Genomic DNA, 16,522 nt, shown 5'->3' on the forward strand with positions numbered 1-16,522 from the left:
CCCTCGTAGTTTGCACCATAGTTTTCTCACACTTTGTTTTGGTGTCGTTTTGTGTGAACTCTGACCCGGCATTCGAGAGCTCTGCAAATACGAATAATATGCCCGGGGCCAGAGTTCGGCCAAGGAGGTTTTTCTGACTTTCCTTGCAATGCCTTTCTGGGCCCCAACTCCCTGCCCTTTGACCCACAAAAAAAAGGGGTTTTCTACTCGAGTTGCATTTTGGCATCTCCACATTGTGGCTAATGGCAACGGAAATCGACAGTGAAAGCCCTTATTGTCTTTGCGACTAAAAGTGCTTAAGGCGATTAAAGTCACGGCTTTATTTGAGGTTTTATTTTAACCAAATAAAGGTATGTACTTAGTTTCAATGAAATTTCACGACATAAATTAAGCTTAACCTGAATTTCAATAAGAAGAGTAGTCCATAATTAGATTTGTAAATATCCAGGGAATGTAGAAGGTTTCAGGCTTATTAAATACCAAGCCAGAAGTAATTTTTTCCTTATTTAATTAGCTCAGAAAAGTTAGGGTTTCCATAGTAAGTTTTACCTACCCTTGATTAATTTTATATAATTTTAAAAGCTCAACAAACACTGATTGTTGTTTAACTTTCAAAGCGGAATATTTCACAACTAAAACTCCACTCAACTTTGCTAGAAAAATGAACTAATTATATTAAAAAGCTAAATTGCTTTCCATAATTAATTGCATGCACTTCGAGCACAAAACTAAGCAACTTGTTGAAGCTTAATGTTTAGACTAGTATGAAAAAAACAAAAAAGCTTTTTCTCCATTTTGAATACCTAAATAACAATTGTTTATTTTGCTAACACATTTGCATATTTAAAATCCCGAAAAAACTTCCTTGAATGGTCTATTAAAGTCTATTAAAGTTCCTCATTCGAATGAAAAATAAATGAACGACTGTCATTTAGCATACTTAATGCCACAATTTTAGTGGAAGTACTTAAGCCCCTCTTCCCGTGAAACTATGCTGCTAATCCCCTTTCGTTCTGGGTAAATTCAATTTCCACTAACTTGGCATCCCTTTGTTCGCCGGCTTACTGATAACCACAATCTGGGTCTTAAGACCATCTTAACTGGGTGTCGACCGCCTTATCGCTTACTCACCATCGTAGCAGACCTCGGAGTGCGGTATGCATAGCGTCCTAACAAACTGGCAGCCTGTAAGAAAAGCGAAAAATAGAAAAAAATAGAGTCTTTGGTTAGTATAGAATGGTATAGTATAGTATAGTACATGAAAGAGTTGTTTAACTGGGGCTATTATGAGCGGGCAAAGCAGAGCAGAGCAGTCTTTCAGTTGAGACATAATGATGTGGTAAGAGCCAAATCAGCATTACGTCGCTAAGCAGACTCTCGACACCCCCGAGATCCCCAAAGAGCCCCCATATCATCCATCCTCCTCTGATGTTTTCCCTGCTGCTGGTGTCATGTGTCGCTTGCCTGACTCTTGGCTAAATAAACGCTTTTTATGAGCATGTGCGACATCATGGCTAACACACACACAGGGAAAGACAACTACAAATTCCTGGCCCCGAATATATCCTCTTTTGGCCGTTAGTCAAATGTCTGTGACGTCAACAAGAACGCCCGCATCGCATCGGCAATTTGCCAGTGAAAAATTTGCCTCCTCCTTTTTCCTGGGGACTAGCTAGCATCATGTGAAACGCACGTCCTGTTCGTCCTGAGTGGAAAACCCCAGAAAACCCTAGGAAAACCCACGCCCAAGAATGGCGTCACTTTGGAACTTTGTTGTCAACAGTTTTCGTGGTCTTTGCCTGGCTTTAACTTTTGGGCTGTGACAGCCAAAAAAAGGCGACAACGCTTCGACATTCGTTGGCCATTAATTAAGCCAAAGTAATTTCATTTAGCTGCCACAACCTCCGCACAGCCAACATCCAACCAACTCCCCCCACAAATGCCGCATTTCTGGCTGTTTTGTTTTTAATTGTTGAATAATTGCAGGCGGGGGCTAAAAGGGCAGCGAATATTAATCTCGACGGTCGGAGGACCTGAGGGTCCCGGTCCCTTGGTGATAAGAGAGACCCATGAATGCCCAGAAATTAAGTAGCTCCGCACAAAAAGAGTTTGCCTGAGGAGGGGAAGAATCTCTGATGAATTCATCAGGCAGCTTGAAAAAATGGCAGAGCAAATTACTAATTGCTTGGACCATTCCAGTCAACAACAGTCAGAAAATAAATCAGGATATTTGTTAAGATTAACAGCAAATCAAATGATCTCTATATTTTTTTAAATTACTGAAAAAGTGTTTAAAAGTATGCAACAATATATTTTAAGCTCGGAAGGCCAAGGCTTCTTTTTCACTGCATACTTTTAGGTACCTTTAAAAGAGAGTTTACAACCTATTGGTTTACATAAATAGTAAGTTACCATCTTATCTCATCACTATGAATATAAAAAAGAAAAACTAATAAAAACTTAAGGGCTGTATGAAATCCTCTGTCATTTTTCACTTAAGTACCTGCCAGCCAAGTTGACTATAAAATTCTTAATGACTCTTTGCTTAAGTGCGATAAACTTGATTTTTATTCTCTGTGTATAGTTAGCCGAGTGGCCACATTGTTTGGCCATATGGAGAGGAGTCCCCGAACTATTCTTTCTGCCCTTTCAGCATTGTCGAGTCGACAGATTGAAGTGCACTCGTCACATCCAGAGGACCCAAGGATCCGAGGACTGTAAACGCACACTTTGTCTCCTTTTTGCTGGCTGAGTCCTGGGCCGTTGGGAAAACTAGTCAATAAATGTGGCGACACAGGCCGTCTGTCTATTTATCAATAGGCCAACAGAGACGTGACCTGAATGCCCAGACGGCAAAGCGATATTAAAAGCCTTGGTGCGAAAATAGAAACTAATTAAATGAGAAATGGTCAATGGCAATTTCGTGGCAAGTGAGCGGTCTAATTGCGATGGGGAATGCCCCACTTGAAGAGACCAATCAACCCAAGGGATCAGAGTTCCCCAGACTGGGCTCATAAAAATGCGAACTCATGGCCATGATGGTTGTTCAGGTAAGCTGGGCTGCATTGTTTTTTCCGATTTTACCTGCCCTTTTTCATTTTTTCCCACCTTTTTTTTTGTATCTTTTCCACCCACTGATAAGACCACGCGGCGTATGCGCAATGTGGCGTTACGTGCCGCATTCATAGGCCATTTTAACGCCATGCAAATGCTCACTGGCCATCGAGTGCGGCAATAAAAATCAGAGGCATCCTGCGCACCCAAAGGCTAAAAGCTTTTACGCCAACAAAATCCCCATCGGAGCGAAACTATCTGTGCGTCATGGTGATGCAACTATTATTTATGGCGGCTTCGATTTTCCTATGCAGGGGAATGAAAAGCGAAGACCTCGACCGCAAGAAGGAAATGGCAGGGCCTGGCCTGCATTCATCGTCAGGATTGCCAATCAACAAATCAAAATCTGTGTTGTCGAATGGCTGGGGAAATGGGAGTTGGGAGATCCATCATCCTTTTGTGCTCGTCCGGAATTGATTGATAAGTTGGCAACTTGATTGCTGACTCCCAGTAGGGAAATCTTGGCCAGCCCAAATTATGCCCGAGGCCAACACGGCAAACACTGAAGACGCAACAATTTAATAAATTTACCGCCCCAAGGCGAAATTGAAAATTCCATGAGCATTCCCATATTGTTGTGGTTGCGATGGCAGCCGTTGCCTCAACAGGAAGACCCACCGCCCACATTTTGATTGATGTCCACCGGCAAACCGCACATTGTTAAGAGGAAGCTCCTTCGGAATTTTCCGCCTGGCCAGGGCTGTTTACTTATGAGATTGCCCTCCGGTTTCCCTCAGGTTTTCCCAGGTTTCCTGTGCCGTTTGCTTTTGGGTCAAGGCATTTAAAAATATAAAAAAAAGAATGGAAAATAGAGAAAGAAAGATTTTCATTTCATAACGACATTTTTTCTCCTGTCATCTGGCCACAAGCACACGGCACGTGTGGCCCCCCGGACAACGTGTGGTACGTGTAATATGCGGCGCAGGGCGTTGAGAGCCCCGCCGACAGTCGACAGTCGACATCTTTAATGACAATAACGAATGTCCGCACTCTGATTACGTGCGACATTTACCCCAAAGCAGCCAAAGCAGCAACGCTTCCATAAAAGTGTGCTAACACACATTTCATGGGGCACTCAAAATTTGGACTAGTAGGATTTTGTGGTTCTTTGTATGGCACAAGTAGGGATGGGATTAAAATGTAAAATTAACTAGGTTTTGGGAAAGGATAAAGTTCAAACTGCTTTTGGCACACGGACATTTTTAAAAAAGAATTACATTGATGGATAGCTACAAGGTACATTTTTAGAGATTTCCTAGAAATTTATTTAATAAAAATAAATTCTCTAGGGCCGAAGGACCAGCGCCCCTTCCCCATCAAATATAAATGTTAGTATTATATACTAGCTTTATTTTGTTAAACAAATAAATAAGATAAATTCCTAAAGTTCAGAAAAAATAAAATCAATCTTTATGAACGGTGAAATTTATTGTTTTCCTCAGAGGCAAGCTTTCAAAGTACCAATTTTATCAGAGAAGGTTTAATTATAACAACGGAGTAAGCTGTTATTATGATAAAAAGGACATCATAAAAGGTATATAATTTAGTTAAAATAGAAGGCATAACATTTAAGCACAATTATATTATGTAACTAATTTACAAGACATACAATTTCTAAGCTTTGTGACTCAAATTTTATAAAAGTAATTCCCAGAAAGGATTAATTCCTTTGAAGAAAATGAAGTTTAATACATGAAAAATTAATCCAGAGCTTACTGGTGCTTAAAACACAATTACCAGACCCAGCAGGATGTTGTAAAACAAGAGACCACGAAAACAAGGCATCATATTTTTCTTTGACCGGATGAAAAGATGCGTTAAAGCCGCCCCGCGGGCCACAATACTTAATATTTTGCGTTGACAGTACGTGTCAATGGAGGGGCGACCAAGGCGACCAAGGCGAGTAGGGCGAACAACTGTCAGGGCGGCAAAGGAACAAAGAAAATAAATAATAACAAAGGACATTAATCATGACAACGACAAGGCAAAGGACTCTTTTTTGTTTTTTGTCGCACGAGACGAGGGACTTTCTGGCAGGGCCAATGGCAAAGCAAACATGATGCACAGCTCGTTAAAGGGCAGCATAACAAGTACACACGCATGCATACTATAAAACAGGACCTGTTTTCGCATTAAAGTCCTGCCTTTGCTCCTGCTCCTGCCTACTTGACTTGCTAAGCGTTTAATGCCATCGCACACACATGTGCCAAGCAAACAGAATAACAAACAAATGTAAAGCTCGGCGGATGAGGATGCATTGCCTCTTTTCCCGGCTTTTCTACCATTTTTTTTTTTGCCACGGCTTAGTTGCAGCTGCAAAAGTTGTCGCTGCTTTGGAGCTTTATTAAGTGTAAATAAGCGGCGGCATTTCACAGCAGCTCCGGGTCCTGCAGCCACATTCTTTTGAGTGGAACATTCCTTACGGCAGGACATCAAGCCACACAGTCGGAAAAATAGAGTGCTTTTTTTGTTTCTTGCCACAAAACTGGGAACTCAGATGCTCAAAAGGCCTTCCCACCGCAGCAAAAGAAAACAAACACAGTGTTTGTATCTCACAGGAACCTAATAAATGGAATTTTAAATGTTCTTAAGGGGTTTTGAGCGTGGAAAATTAAGATATTTATAATACTTCAAAAGCTTTTTGGTTACGACATTATAAATTAGACAAATTCGTTTAACATCTTTTTTTAAGTTTAGATCTTTTATTTTCTTATTGAAATTCAAGAACAAAGCATTTTCAAGAACAGTTTAATCTTAAAAAAGATTTAAGTTTCTTCCAAAATGCTTGCTAATTTTATAGCCAAGTTAATACTAAAATTTGTTTAAGTCCTATTTGATCCCTATTTGTTTTGAATGAATTTGCAGATTTTTAAAAGTTTTTAAGTGGAATATTTTTTTCTGTGGCAGCTCCTTTAACATGTTGCTGCCACTGAGCTGTTTTTCATTTTCTCCCCAACGCCGCCGGCTCCTTGATTTATGCGAACTCATTTTATTCATAAATTTTAAACACGTTTGACGTCCTTGGGTTGGGGGCTGTGGAAATCGGGCGGAGTGGTTTTTCCCTCTGGTATGCCAACTGTCTCTGGTGCGGGTGGTTCGTTGATTTATCTAGCCACATTTCTAAACAAATATTTTTGGCCCCTTTCCGGACAACCGACGCCAGTGACCCCAACAAATTTGGCACGCAATTAGGAGGCCCCCGGTTCTGTTCATCTTTTCATTTTTTTTTTGTTGGTCCACTCCGAGACGAACGTCCTGCATAAATATAAACTTTTTATGGCAGCCACTTTGACTTTGTCTAGGACTAATAAATTGAGTGCCACTTCTGACCGGACCAAAACCAGTTGACAGAAGGATGGTAGCTCAAGTTATACATTTTGTGAGGCACCGAAAATGTTTATTTGCTTACGGTTCATCCAGCAAGAGACTGCTGGATGTCAACACTGTTCAAATATGTGTCAAGTACCTGTCTAAAAGTTGTTTGTTTATTAGATAAGCAAGATCTGAAGGACTCTGAAAGGCATATGCAATTTAAACCAGGAAAACATTGACAGTACCAGAGAGCCATTATCAAAGATGCCAAAAAGTATGCAATGAAAATGGACTGCTCATGCATGAAGTTAAAGGTTAGTAAATACTGTCTGGTTTATTGAAATGTGCTTCTGAAATTGAAACCTTGTTAATTTAACTGTGTTTCAATTTATTTTTTTTGTAGACTGAAGTATTTCTTATTAAAAACGCCCAAAAGCATATAATCTTTAATTTGCACTTTTCATGACGCCTAAAGTTATGCAATATAAACTGAAAGGATAATAAAACTGAGCTAACGAAATGATTGCCTTTCCTTTATTCACCACTTTCAATCGCAATTTCCTTGAGACTTTGGTGAATCAGCAACTTATCCTTAATTCTCATCCACAAAAGACACAAGCACATCTGAATTTCTGCTCGTTCATTATCCTGCCTTCTGTGTGAATGACAAATTTCCAAAGAAAATCCTAACGAACTCGCTTGTGTCATTAGCATTGCAGTGCTCTGGTCATCTGCCAAGCTCAAATTGTCCTTAAAAACTGGTATGGTATGAACCGAAAAACCAGTTTCAAATTAAAATGAAAACCTAGAGTGAGTAGCATTATTTGTTTTCAATTTTAATATACACTGCCAACTCAATCTTTGCATGTTAAACATGCTTTTGTGCAGACTCTATTTATCTGCAAAAATAAAACTCATCAATTTTGAATTTCATTTACCTACCTTTTCCCTATCTACCTCGTTTTACCTGCACTTTGAGTGCGATTTATTAGAAATTCCGTTTCCAAAGTGACCCCAAATGGACCTGCCTGCCTGCATTCTTCCCTTGCCAAATTCAAAATGGAAAAGAGGGGGTCTGGGCCGACAATCGAATACGCATTTGCTGCTGAGTCGGAGGCAGAATTGAAATCGAAATCCAAATTTCAAATATGATGACTGATTGCTGGCCTGGGGCGTACAGGTAAAGGTTGCTAGGCATCCTGTGATTCTCATCCTGCGGCTCACTGCTCAGTTGCAAGTCAGCAGATGCATCCTGAGTGAAACCCATCCTCAAATAGAACCGCCCCCCCCCTCATTTTACATGGATTTATGCCAGCCCTGCTGGATGCCAACCAAAACCCAGATAAATCCCATGCAAATTCCCTGCAATTGGCTTTGAGAGGAGACTAAATAATATAAAGCAAATTGAACTGAACGCCCCTGGGCGTGGTCGATTTACGATGCGTTTAAATTGATTAAATTAAATGCAAATAAGTTTTAGCCATTGTCGCCACTTTGCGCTTCAATGAATTTAATGTGCAATTACTTTTCCAATTTGCCATAAAAGAATAAACACACACAAATCTTGATTGCTTATTCCCTGGGCCTGGGAAATTTGTTAGCTGATTTTTTACCATTTTCCGACGCCTCGACATCACGTTTCCTTCATTTTCCTCTTGTTTCATGTTACTTGTTCCTTCTCGGCTCTTTGGTTTTCATTAATGTTTAGGCAGCTTTTAATTTGCGCTCATTAATGGTGGCCAGAGGGGGAAAAATCGAAGGAGGAAGAGGATTCGCTCATGAATTTTCATTAATTTCCGCAAAATTGTTGTTGCTGCGGCCGTTTTTTTGGTTGTGTTGTGCATGAAAAATTCATTAGACTTTTTGCATAAATTATGGCCGGGTGAAAGTACCATGAAGATAGGAAAGGCCGTCCAAAAAACAACTGAAAATTATTCCGCAAACTTTTCCAAAAACATTTGGCTGACAAAATCGCCCAATTTTATCGTTGAAGCGACAGCAAACTTAGGTCAAATATTTGACGCCCCAAAAGTTTCCACCTGACAGACCCCAGAGACCAATTAAAGTTGTTCAACGCAGGACCCGAAAATGTCAAATTAAATATGACCTACTTTTACCGTAGTTTATTTAATTAAATTGGCGGATTTAGGTGTTGTATAAAATGCTATTTTGGTTGCCACTAAACGGTCAAAATAATTTTGAACGTGGTTTTTAGTAAACCAAAGATGAATTACAGATGATTTAGTTCGAGGTCCAAAAATTACAAAAAATGTATAAAAAGTTACAAAATTATTTTAATTAAAATTGGAAAAAATTAAATCCTTGGATCGGGAAGCTTTATAATGGGTTTGTTAATTCCTTTGAAGAAACTAAAAGCTTTTGGCTTAACCAAGAAATTGGTGCTGGCTTTCATTATGGGTTCTTCTTTCCGCAGACTCGGTAAGACTTTCACTTTGTTTAATGATATTGGAAGGGATTTGGTTTCTTCAGTTTTCAGAGTCTTCTGATTTTGACTGCCTTTGCGAATTGGGGAAGCCACCAAACCACCGGCCATTGTCATTCGTCGCTGAATACCAGATCCAGGTTGTGAAGGGGATTTCGGGGGACCATCAGAGGACTCAGGTTGATATGATTTCGGTTTGTCTTTGGAGACTTTTCCATCCAAATTTTTAGAACCCTCTTGCTCTTTTTTTCCATGTACTTCAGGGGATGCCTCCTCATCCTCACTAGATCCTGATTCTAACGCATCACTACTCTCCTCCGTTTCCTCATCCGAATCCGAATAGGTTTCTTCTTCGTAATCGGAAAAGTTATCGTCCCCGGAATCGGAATAGCTACCATAATCGGAATCATTGTCATGTTCTCCATCGCTTTCATCGCTATCCTCAATCTTAGCATTCAGATATTCCTGAACCAGTTTTCGCTGTTCCTTTACGGACATACTTAGCTGTTTCGACTTATCGAATACCTGATTGACCAAATCATCCATACACGCAGGGGTCAAATCTTTAGCCTTCCTGCCAGCTTTCCTCGAAACCCGAAGCTCCTCCTCGGACATTTTCAGAGTTTTGTTCACTACAAATTTTAAATATACACCGATAATTTTGGTTTATTATCAAAAAAGAAAAACCAGATTCGTATCAAACGAATGGCTGAGAAAGAATGAGGTTTTCCGTTTGAAAATCAACGATGTTCTAATATTGACTGCTTTGATTTGGTATTTAAGTGAGATGAATGACTGAGGTGTAGTCTATAATTTTGCGAAAAGCGTAGTTTTGGCAATTAGATTTGCAGCCAACACGTAATGAAGAAATATTTGATTTTTGACCCTAATTTGTTTGGCCCACCATCACCATCTAAATCAATTACTGTGGCGCCACAAAGTGTTGTATGCCACGCAGGTGGGGCAATTTATTGGTGCGGTCGCCTCTACGGCAGATAAATCAAATCATTAGTTCGGAGGTCACTCGAGTGGGTGATGGTTAAGAGGGGATGGGGTCAAAGGCCGCTTTATGTTGAAAGGCAGGGTGTATTAATGCCAAATTAGAGGCGCCCAATGGAGCGTGATTACAACAGGCCAAACATCGCAATAGGAACACATAAATACACATTTGCCTTTTGGGTTTGGGGTTTTGGGGTTTCTAGGGGGTCCAAACGCTTATTTGCGTATGCGTGGCACATAAAAATCCAGTTCTTATTAAATTTCCGCACGCCTACACATGTCCTATGCCTGGATTCTTGGGATACCATCCTAGGGAGCAGCTGTTGGGCCTGGCTCAATGAATTTTGCATGTTTTCTCCCGGCCCATATATGTTCTTTATTTTTACACTTTCCCTCAGGCTAAAAAGCACTTTCTTCCTTCACTTTGGTTTCTATTTGTTTGCCTTCGGGGACAGAGGTTGTCTTTGTTACACCTTCAAGAAGTGGGCCAAGTAAACAATATTAACATTAAATTAACATTTATTTGACTTTCCCAAAGGTTTCCCCACCCTACTTTGCCACAAATAAATACATTTACATACATTACGCAACATATGAGGGCTTTCTGTAGTTTTTTGCCGTGCTCTCTAGTTGCCATTAAAAGGTTCTAATAGTCCGCTGCCAGGGGCAAGCTTATAAAAATCCACAAAAAAAGGACAGAGAAACCATATTGGGACCCCCAAAAATAGGAACTTCAAAAGGCAAGCCAAAACAAAGTGCCAACAAAGTAATTGCAGGGATTTGCCTTGCGGCCAATGCGATGGGGAAATTTCTTTTTTTTTTTGGCTGCTTTATATGTGGGTAAATAATACTCAAAGAGGCGGTTTTCCGGGGAGCTGAAACGAAGGACTAGCAACCAGTTGCCGCGCCATTTTCTCGTTTTGTTTTTCCCTCACATTTCCCATTTCTTTTTTTTTTTAATGTGCCAAAATGTATGACTGTAACTGCTGTGCATGGGTTGTCGTTTGAGCAATTTTACGCATATTTGCACTTAAATATAACATCTCCACGGCATTACAAACATACATATATGCCTGGGTCCAGATATTTACGATGTCACGTTAATTTTTATGACATTTTCTCGCTGGCAATTCGGTTGCCCCTTAAAATGCCCGCCGCCAGACAGCGATTCTGATTCCCATTATGTCAGCTTTATGAACGGGATATGTATCTCAAAGGAGCACAGAAGCACAGGCTAATAAACCTATTAAATTTGGTGATAAATGTTCGAGAGGAGGCTTAAAAACCTGTACATATTTTCAGTCATATTTGGACATCAAATTGTGACTGGTTCTTATAAAGGAAACATAAGGATCAGAACTTTAAGAATTTTTTATGTAATATTTTTGTATCTTATTCTTAAAGAAATATAAAAGGTACGTGGGACATTAATAAAAAAATATTTTGTGACATCTTTTTGTAAGATTCGCATTATTCATATAATAATATATTAAATGTTTACTGGTAAATTTGAACTTTTCGTGTCTGAATCAAATTATCATTTCCTCTTTTCCAACCTGATTTTCAATATTTACAGAGCTCCTGACATTCGAGGCCATCGATAATGGCTCCTATTTTATTGTTATATATTTGTTCTCCCCCTATATATTTTTATATGCCTGCATCTTAACGATGATTACTGTTATTATTCATTAGGCCCGCTTTTGTCAGCCGTCCAGCTGGTCTTTTCCCTGGCCTCCCTTGATTATCTGCAATTTTTCCTGCTCTTTGGGGGTGGGGAAAATGTAGGAGTGTCTGGCCATGGTTCATTGGCAATTCAATATCTTTTCTTCCGCTCGATTGCTTATCTCTGGATGGAATACAGCGGGCAGGACCTGGCCTGAACTCCGACCTCTTTGTTTCCCCGGGACACCCCAGATTGGAGCCTTCCAGGTGGGCGGCGTCTTAAGAAGGGGGCGTAACCGTGCACAGACAGATGATGTGAGTGTGTGCCCATTGTTTCCATTTTATCTCTTAATTACATCTTCATCTGGCCATTGAGAGCCTTCGGCTCGGAAAGTTTAATTAACTCGCCAATAGTACCTCTCCTATGGGCCAGTCTGAAGTTCTGAAGTATCGACGAGCAGCAGATGCGAGTGCTCCAAAACGATACTCTGGCCATCCTGCGGACCAGTGCGCAATTTTATGTAACCACATAATTGAATTGCCACTAAAATCTACTAAATATGACAGAATCAGGCGTGTGCAGGCATTGGTTGGCCACAAATTCATTAATACCAGGAATGCTTGGGAAAGTGCCGATAAGGATGTCAAACAGCCCGCATTCAATATTACCCAGAATATTATTCCACAAATATTATTTCCTGTGGCTTGACATTTGCATGAGGTATCAAATGTTTTACCTACGCTTTTTTATAATTAGATTATATTTCTAGTATATTTTTTTGCGATATAAATTTCTACACTTCCTTTCAGCCTTTTTTATGCGAAATATCTGCATGCATTGAATTTCATTTGAGAGATTTTAAATTTAATAAAGACTGGTCAGAAAGGATTTTATTTCTTTGTAAATGAAACGAATTTTTGCGGAGTAAATATAGTTATGAGAATTTAATTTGAATATTCCGAATTAATGAAATACTGATGGTAGATTTAATTTAAATATTTAGAATTAGGATGTAAAATTTCTCTTTAAAACTTTTACTTGGCAAAGAATAAACCACCAGCAATTTTCAGCAACCAATTTCGGGGCAAGTCTCTAATCTCCGCCGGCCAATGCAACTAACTGTTTTCCACTTAGCACGACTTAATCCCCTAAACGGAAACTCAAACTGAAAACTGGGATAAATTTTCCTCTTCTCCGCTGAAAGGACAATGGGAAAACACACATATACTAGACATATATAGGGATGTACTTTACTATATGGTGCAAAGTGCGTTGTGAGCCTGTCGGCAGTAATTGCGGCGCTTAAAACGACAGAAGAGTTTAGGTTTCAGCTGCAGATGCAAGTGCATTTCCAGTGGCATTTTCCCAACGCTTTCTGTGCTTTCCTGGTGTTTTCCCACGCCATTTCCCTCTCAAATTGAGCATGCCGAAAAAAAAGGAGGGGGACGGGGAAAATAACTCGTAAAAAGTTTGCCATCCAGTGAAGCGCAAGGATATCTCCTTCATCGAGAGCCTTTCTTCGGCCCAAGGCATTCTTTTCGGTTCACTGTTCACTGATACTCGATTATGTCGGCAATATGTTTACGTTAACAAAGCTCCCTTTCTCCAGTGTATATAAGAACATCCTTGCCGGCGAGGCAGACAGCAATTTGTTCCAAATGACTTGAGCGTGGCGCAAATTAAGTGCATTTTCATTAGTTGCAAGTTGTTTGCCATTTGAGAAATTAAATTGCCGTGGCAGAGAGAGACAGAAAGTCAAGGAGTTGAAATCGGAGGGGCTTCCAGTTACCCCACAGCAATTATTTTTCCGGCTCACAATCACCCTATCCGAAAAAGGGAAAAGCATCCAACTATCCACCACTCGAAGCAGTCATCCAACCTTTATGAATTTCGACCATGTGCAAAGTTATTTGGCAGTGTAAAATATGAAAAAAAAAGAGCTGGGGAACCTTGCTCCATTTTGAACTGGCTGGGGGATCAACACAAATATTTTTTGGGTTGGAGTGGGGAAAAAATACCGTCAGCTGGAGATTTTTCGGTTTAAGCCGAGGGAAAGAAGAATGCATCAGAATTTCCACCTAAAAAAACACCTAGTCATGTTTTTGTTTCATAGACTTTGGCAGTACGTAACTTTGCTGCTAAAAAAGACGAACAAAACTAAAAGGTGACAAAGAGATAGCACCTTTAAAGTTCGGAATTTAAAACAGAAACTGGGGATTTTCAATAAATGCATGCAATTTGGCGGCTAATAAATCCTCTGGCATAGCATATAAAAAGCAATTTACACTGCTCTTTTCAAATTGCCCCACTAATTCAATAGCTCTCTCTCTCTATTTTAGATGGGAAAAATTCGAACCTTATAGCTGGGATTAAAACGAGCCATGTATATATATGTTGAACCTATATCGACATCTATATAACTCAGCACAATTGCGGTTTGTGTGCCAAATCAACCGCAGAACATGATGTAAAATGGCAGCCAGAGGTTCGCCGCATGCCATTTGGCCGAAAATGAATTGTATAAAAGGCGCGCACACCACGGCGTATACGTAACAAGTTTCTCTTATTTTTTTCAGGTTTCTACATGGAAATTGCATTAGCACTGCAGCCATTTCTAAAAAGTTTTCAATGCCCAGCCCAGGCCAACTAATTAATAATGCATTCGCATCTGATTTGAAAATGTGCGAATTGCGCGAAAACGAAAATGAAAATGTAAAATGCAATTTCGATCCAAGTTGGCTTTGCATTTGGCCTGGATTTCGCTTTGAGATTGAACTGAATTTCATTAAATGGCGAGAATGCGCAGGGCAAAATATGAAAAACTATCTGGCGCTTGGAGAAAGCTCTACGGAATGAGTGCAAATATTTGTTTTTCAAATGAAATGAATAAATGCAGTGCAGGCCATGGACAAAGTTAGCTGGTGGCTTATACTCCTCAGCTTTTATTTGTTGTCAGTTTAATGAAGTTGTTTTTGCCAGTTTGCCGTGCTGATCCGCTTGGTTGGCCGTGTCAAAGGTCAGTGTGTGTTAGAGAGACACATTGTTGCATGCAACATGGGGCTCTCGAGGGGCAAGTGGCATGTGTGGCGGCTGCTCCTCCTTTTGCACCAGCGGCAGCAGCTGCTGTTAATTAAATTTTATTGTGCAGCCATCAAAAGTTGCATGCCACAAAGGGTGGAAAAGGGGGTGGTGGTAGATGATATAGGTGCCACCATGAAATATGTGGCAACCAAGGAGCAGGAGCTGGAGCATCAGCTGCTGCTAATGATGATGTTGCTTGTTGCCACCAGCCTGGTTGCTAATTTACACAACAATGTCGAGGAGCAGTCGACTGCAAAGCCAGGACATTTATCTGTTCGTATGTATCTGTGTATCTTTGTATCTATGCATAACCGAACCGAGGGATGTGTATGTGCACCTGCAGCAGCAGCAGCAATCAATAAATCCCAGGACCCAGGCTCCTGTTGATTCTTGCGCAATTCTGTGCATAAATGCATGGGCGTAGCTGCTGCCTGGCCAACTTTGCATGTGGGCTGCACTTTGCATGGCCAACAAAAAGCAGCAACTAGTTGTTGTCATGGCAGCAGCAGCATCAGAATCAGCATGGATGCTCCGCAGGACATGAGCTGTGTGTCCTGCAACCAGACCCCATCTTCCCTTTATCACCATGGCATTTCCCATGAATAGGAAAGAAACTTACAGAGATGAACACGATAAGCTGGAAAATGGTTGGCTCGAGCACGAGTTGAGTTCGGGAAAACCAAACTGATAGCTTGCGGTGGATAATTTATGCTTGGCTGATGAAATTACCAGAATTAAATTCTCACAAATTGGCTAAATGAAAAGCATAACATCAGATTATGACAAGAAAATCCTCAAAGAAAAAAAAAACAGAGAAAGCAGATGCATTTCGTAGAAATAATTATCACTAAGCTGCACAAGCAGCTTTTCATTTAATCTCTTTTTAATAAGTCGTAGAGTATAAATTAGCAAACATAACACTGAAGAGTTTATCTAAATAATTACGCTTTGGAAATAAACAAAAGCCTGCTAATGTTCTGCATACAAATTTGCTGAAAAATAAAATTCGAAATGAAATATTCATTGGCAATAAATGATTTGTTGATCGAATGTGTGAGAATACATTTTGAATATTTTATCAGACAAAATAAAAGTTGGCACGTGGAGGAAAATACTAATCTAGAAATGCAAAAGCAGCGAGGTGTGAAATGTTTGCAAAATTTATTGCGGAATAGAAGTTATTGCAATAAATAAATTTTACTCAAAACCAGTTCTTAAATTCAACAAAAAAGCAACTTCATCGAATTTCTAACTGCCAAAAACCAGTTTAAAATTAAAAATGAAAGCTTAAATGCAGTATGTAATTTTATGGAAATATTTTGGGAAGGATCCTCAATCCAAAAAGCATTTACCTACACGACCTAATCGAATTTCTGACTCCAAAAAGTCAATTTAAAATCAAAACTTTCGTCTTTAGTCTTTAGTCTTGTATAAAAGCCTTTTCCCACGACCTAATTAAATTTCTTACATCCGAAAATCAATTTAAAATCAAAACTTTAGGTTTATATTTTTTGAAAGCCTTTTCTTGCATGGCCTAATCGAATTTCCTTCTGCCAAAAATCAATACCTGTGAATCTGACATCCCAAAGTCTGTTCATTCGCACACAACTGAAATCACCTCCATTCGAAGGCCTGTTGCACATGATAGTTTCGTCTGGCAACTGGTAACTCATTTAGCCAGCTTTTCGGCTCGGTTCCGGCCATGTGGGTCATTTCCTGGCCCAAACAGCAGTTTACTGTTGCCGTTGCAGTACGGTTTCCTCGCCCTGGCCAATTGGATTATGCAGGGTGTGGGCTAAACTAGTTAAAAACATATTTGCACAGCCCCCGACCTTTTGGACATGGACATGGGCCATCTTGTCGTCCGGGGAGAGGGGTTAAAAGCCATGTTTCTCCACTGCTACGTG

The 16,522-nt window shown here is 40.0% G+C and overlaps 2 protein-coding genes across 3 annotated transcripts in view; both read right to left on the bottom strand.

Annotated features, from left to right (window-relative positions):
• The window catches only part of LOC119548307, a 48,749-nt gene that overhangs the window by 11,834 nt on the left and 20,393 nt on the right, over positions 1-16,522 (bottom strand). For both annotated transcript variants that reach the window (XM_037855481.1, XM_037855480.1), the window contains one exon: positions 1,132-1,185. In XM_037855481.1, coding sequence (XP_037711409.1) covers positions 1,132-1,185 — 54 coding nt within the window. The remainder of the gene's footprint in view (positions 1-1,131; positions 1,186-16,522) is intronic.
• LOC119548309 (clumping factor B) lies at positions 8,701-9,592 on the bottom strand. The gene has a single exon (XM_037855483.1). The coding sequence runs from the start codon at positions 9,482-9,484 to the stop codon at positions 8,741-8,743; it is 744 nt and encodes a 247-aa protein (XP_037711411.1). The 5' UTR covers positions 9,485-9,592; the 3' UTR covers positions 8,701-8,740.

Source organism: Drosophila subpulchrella, chromosome 2L, assembly GCF_014743375.2.
Source record: "Drosophila subpulchrella strain 33 F10 #4 breed RU33 chromosome 2L, RU_Dsub_v1.1 Primary Assembly, whole genome shotgun sequence".
In the NCBI taxonomy this organism is placed as follows: domain Eukaryota; kingdom Metazoa; phylum Arthropoda; class Insecta; order Diptera; family Drosophilidae; genus Drosophila; species Drosophila subpulchrella.

Coding starts and splice junctions, on each gene's coding strand:
- LOC119548309 (XM_037855483.1), bottom strand. CDS start 9,484: ATGTCCGAGGAGGAGCTTCGGGTTTCGAGGAAAGCTGGCAGGAAGGCT.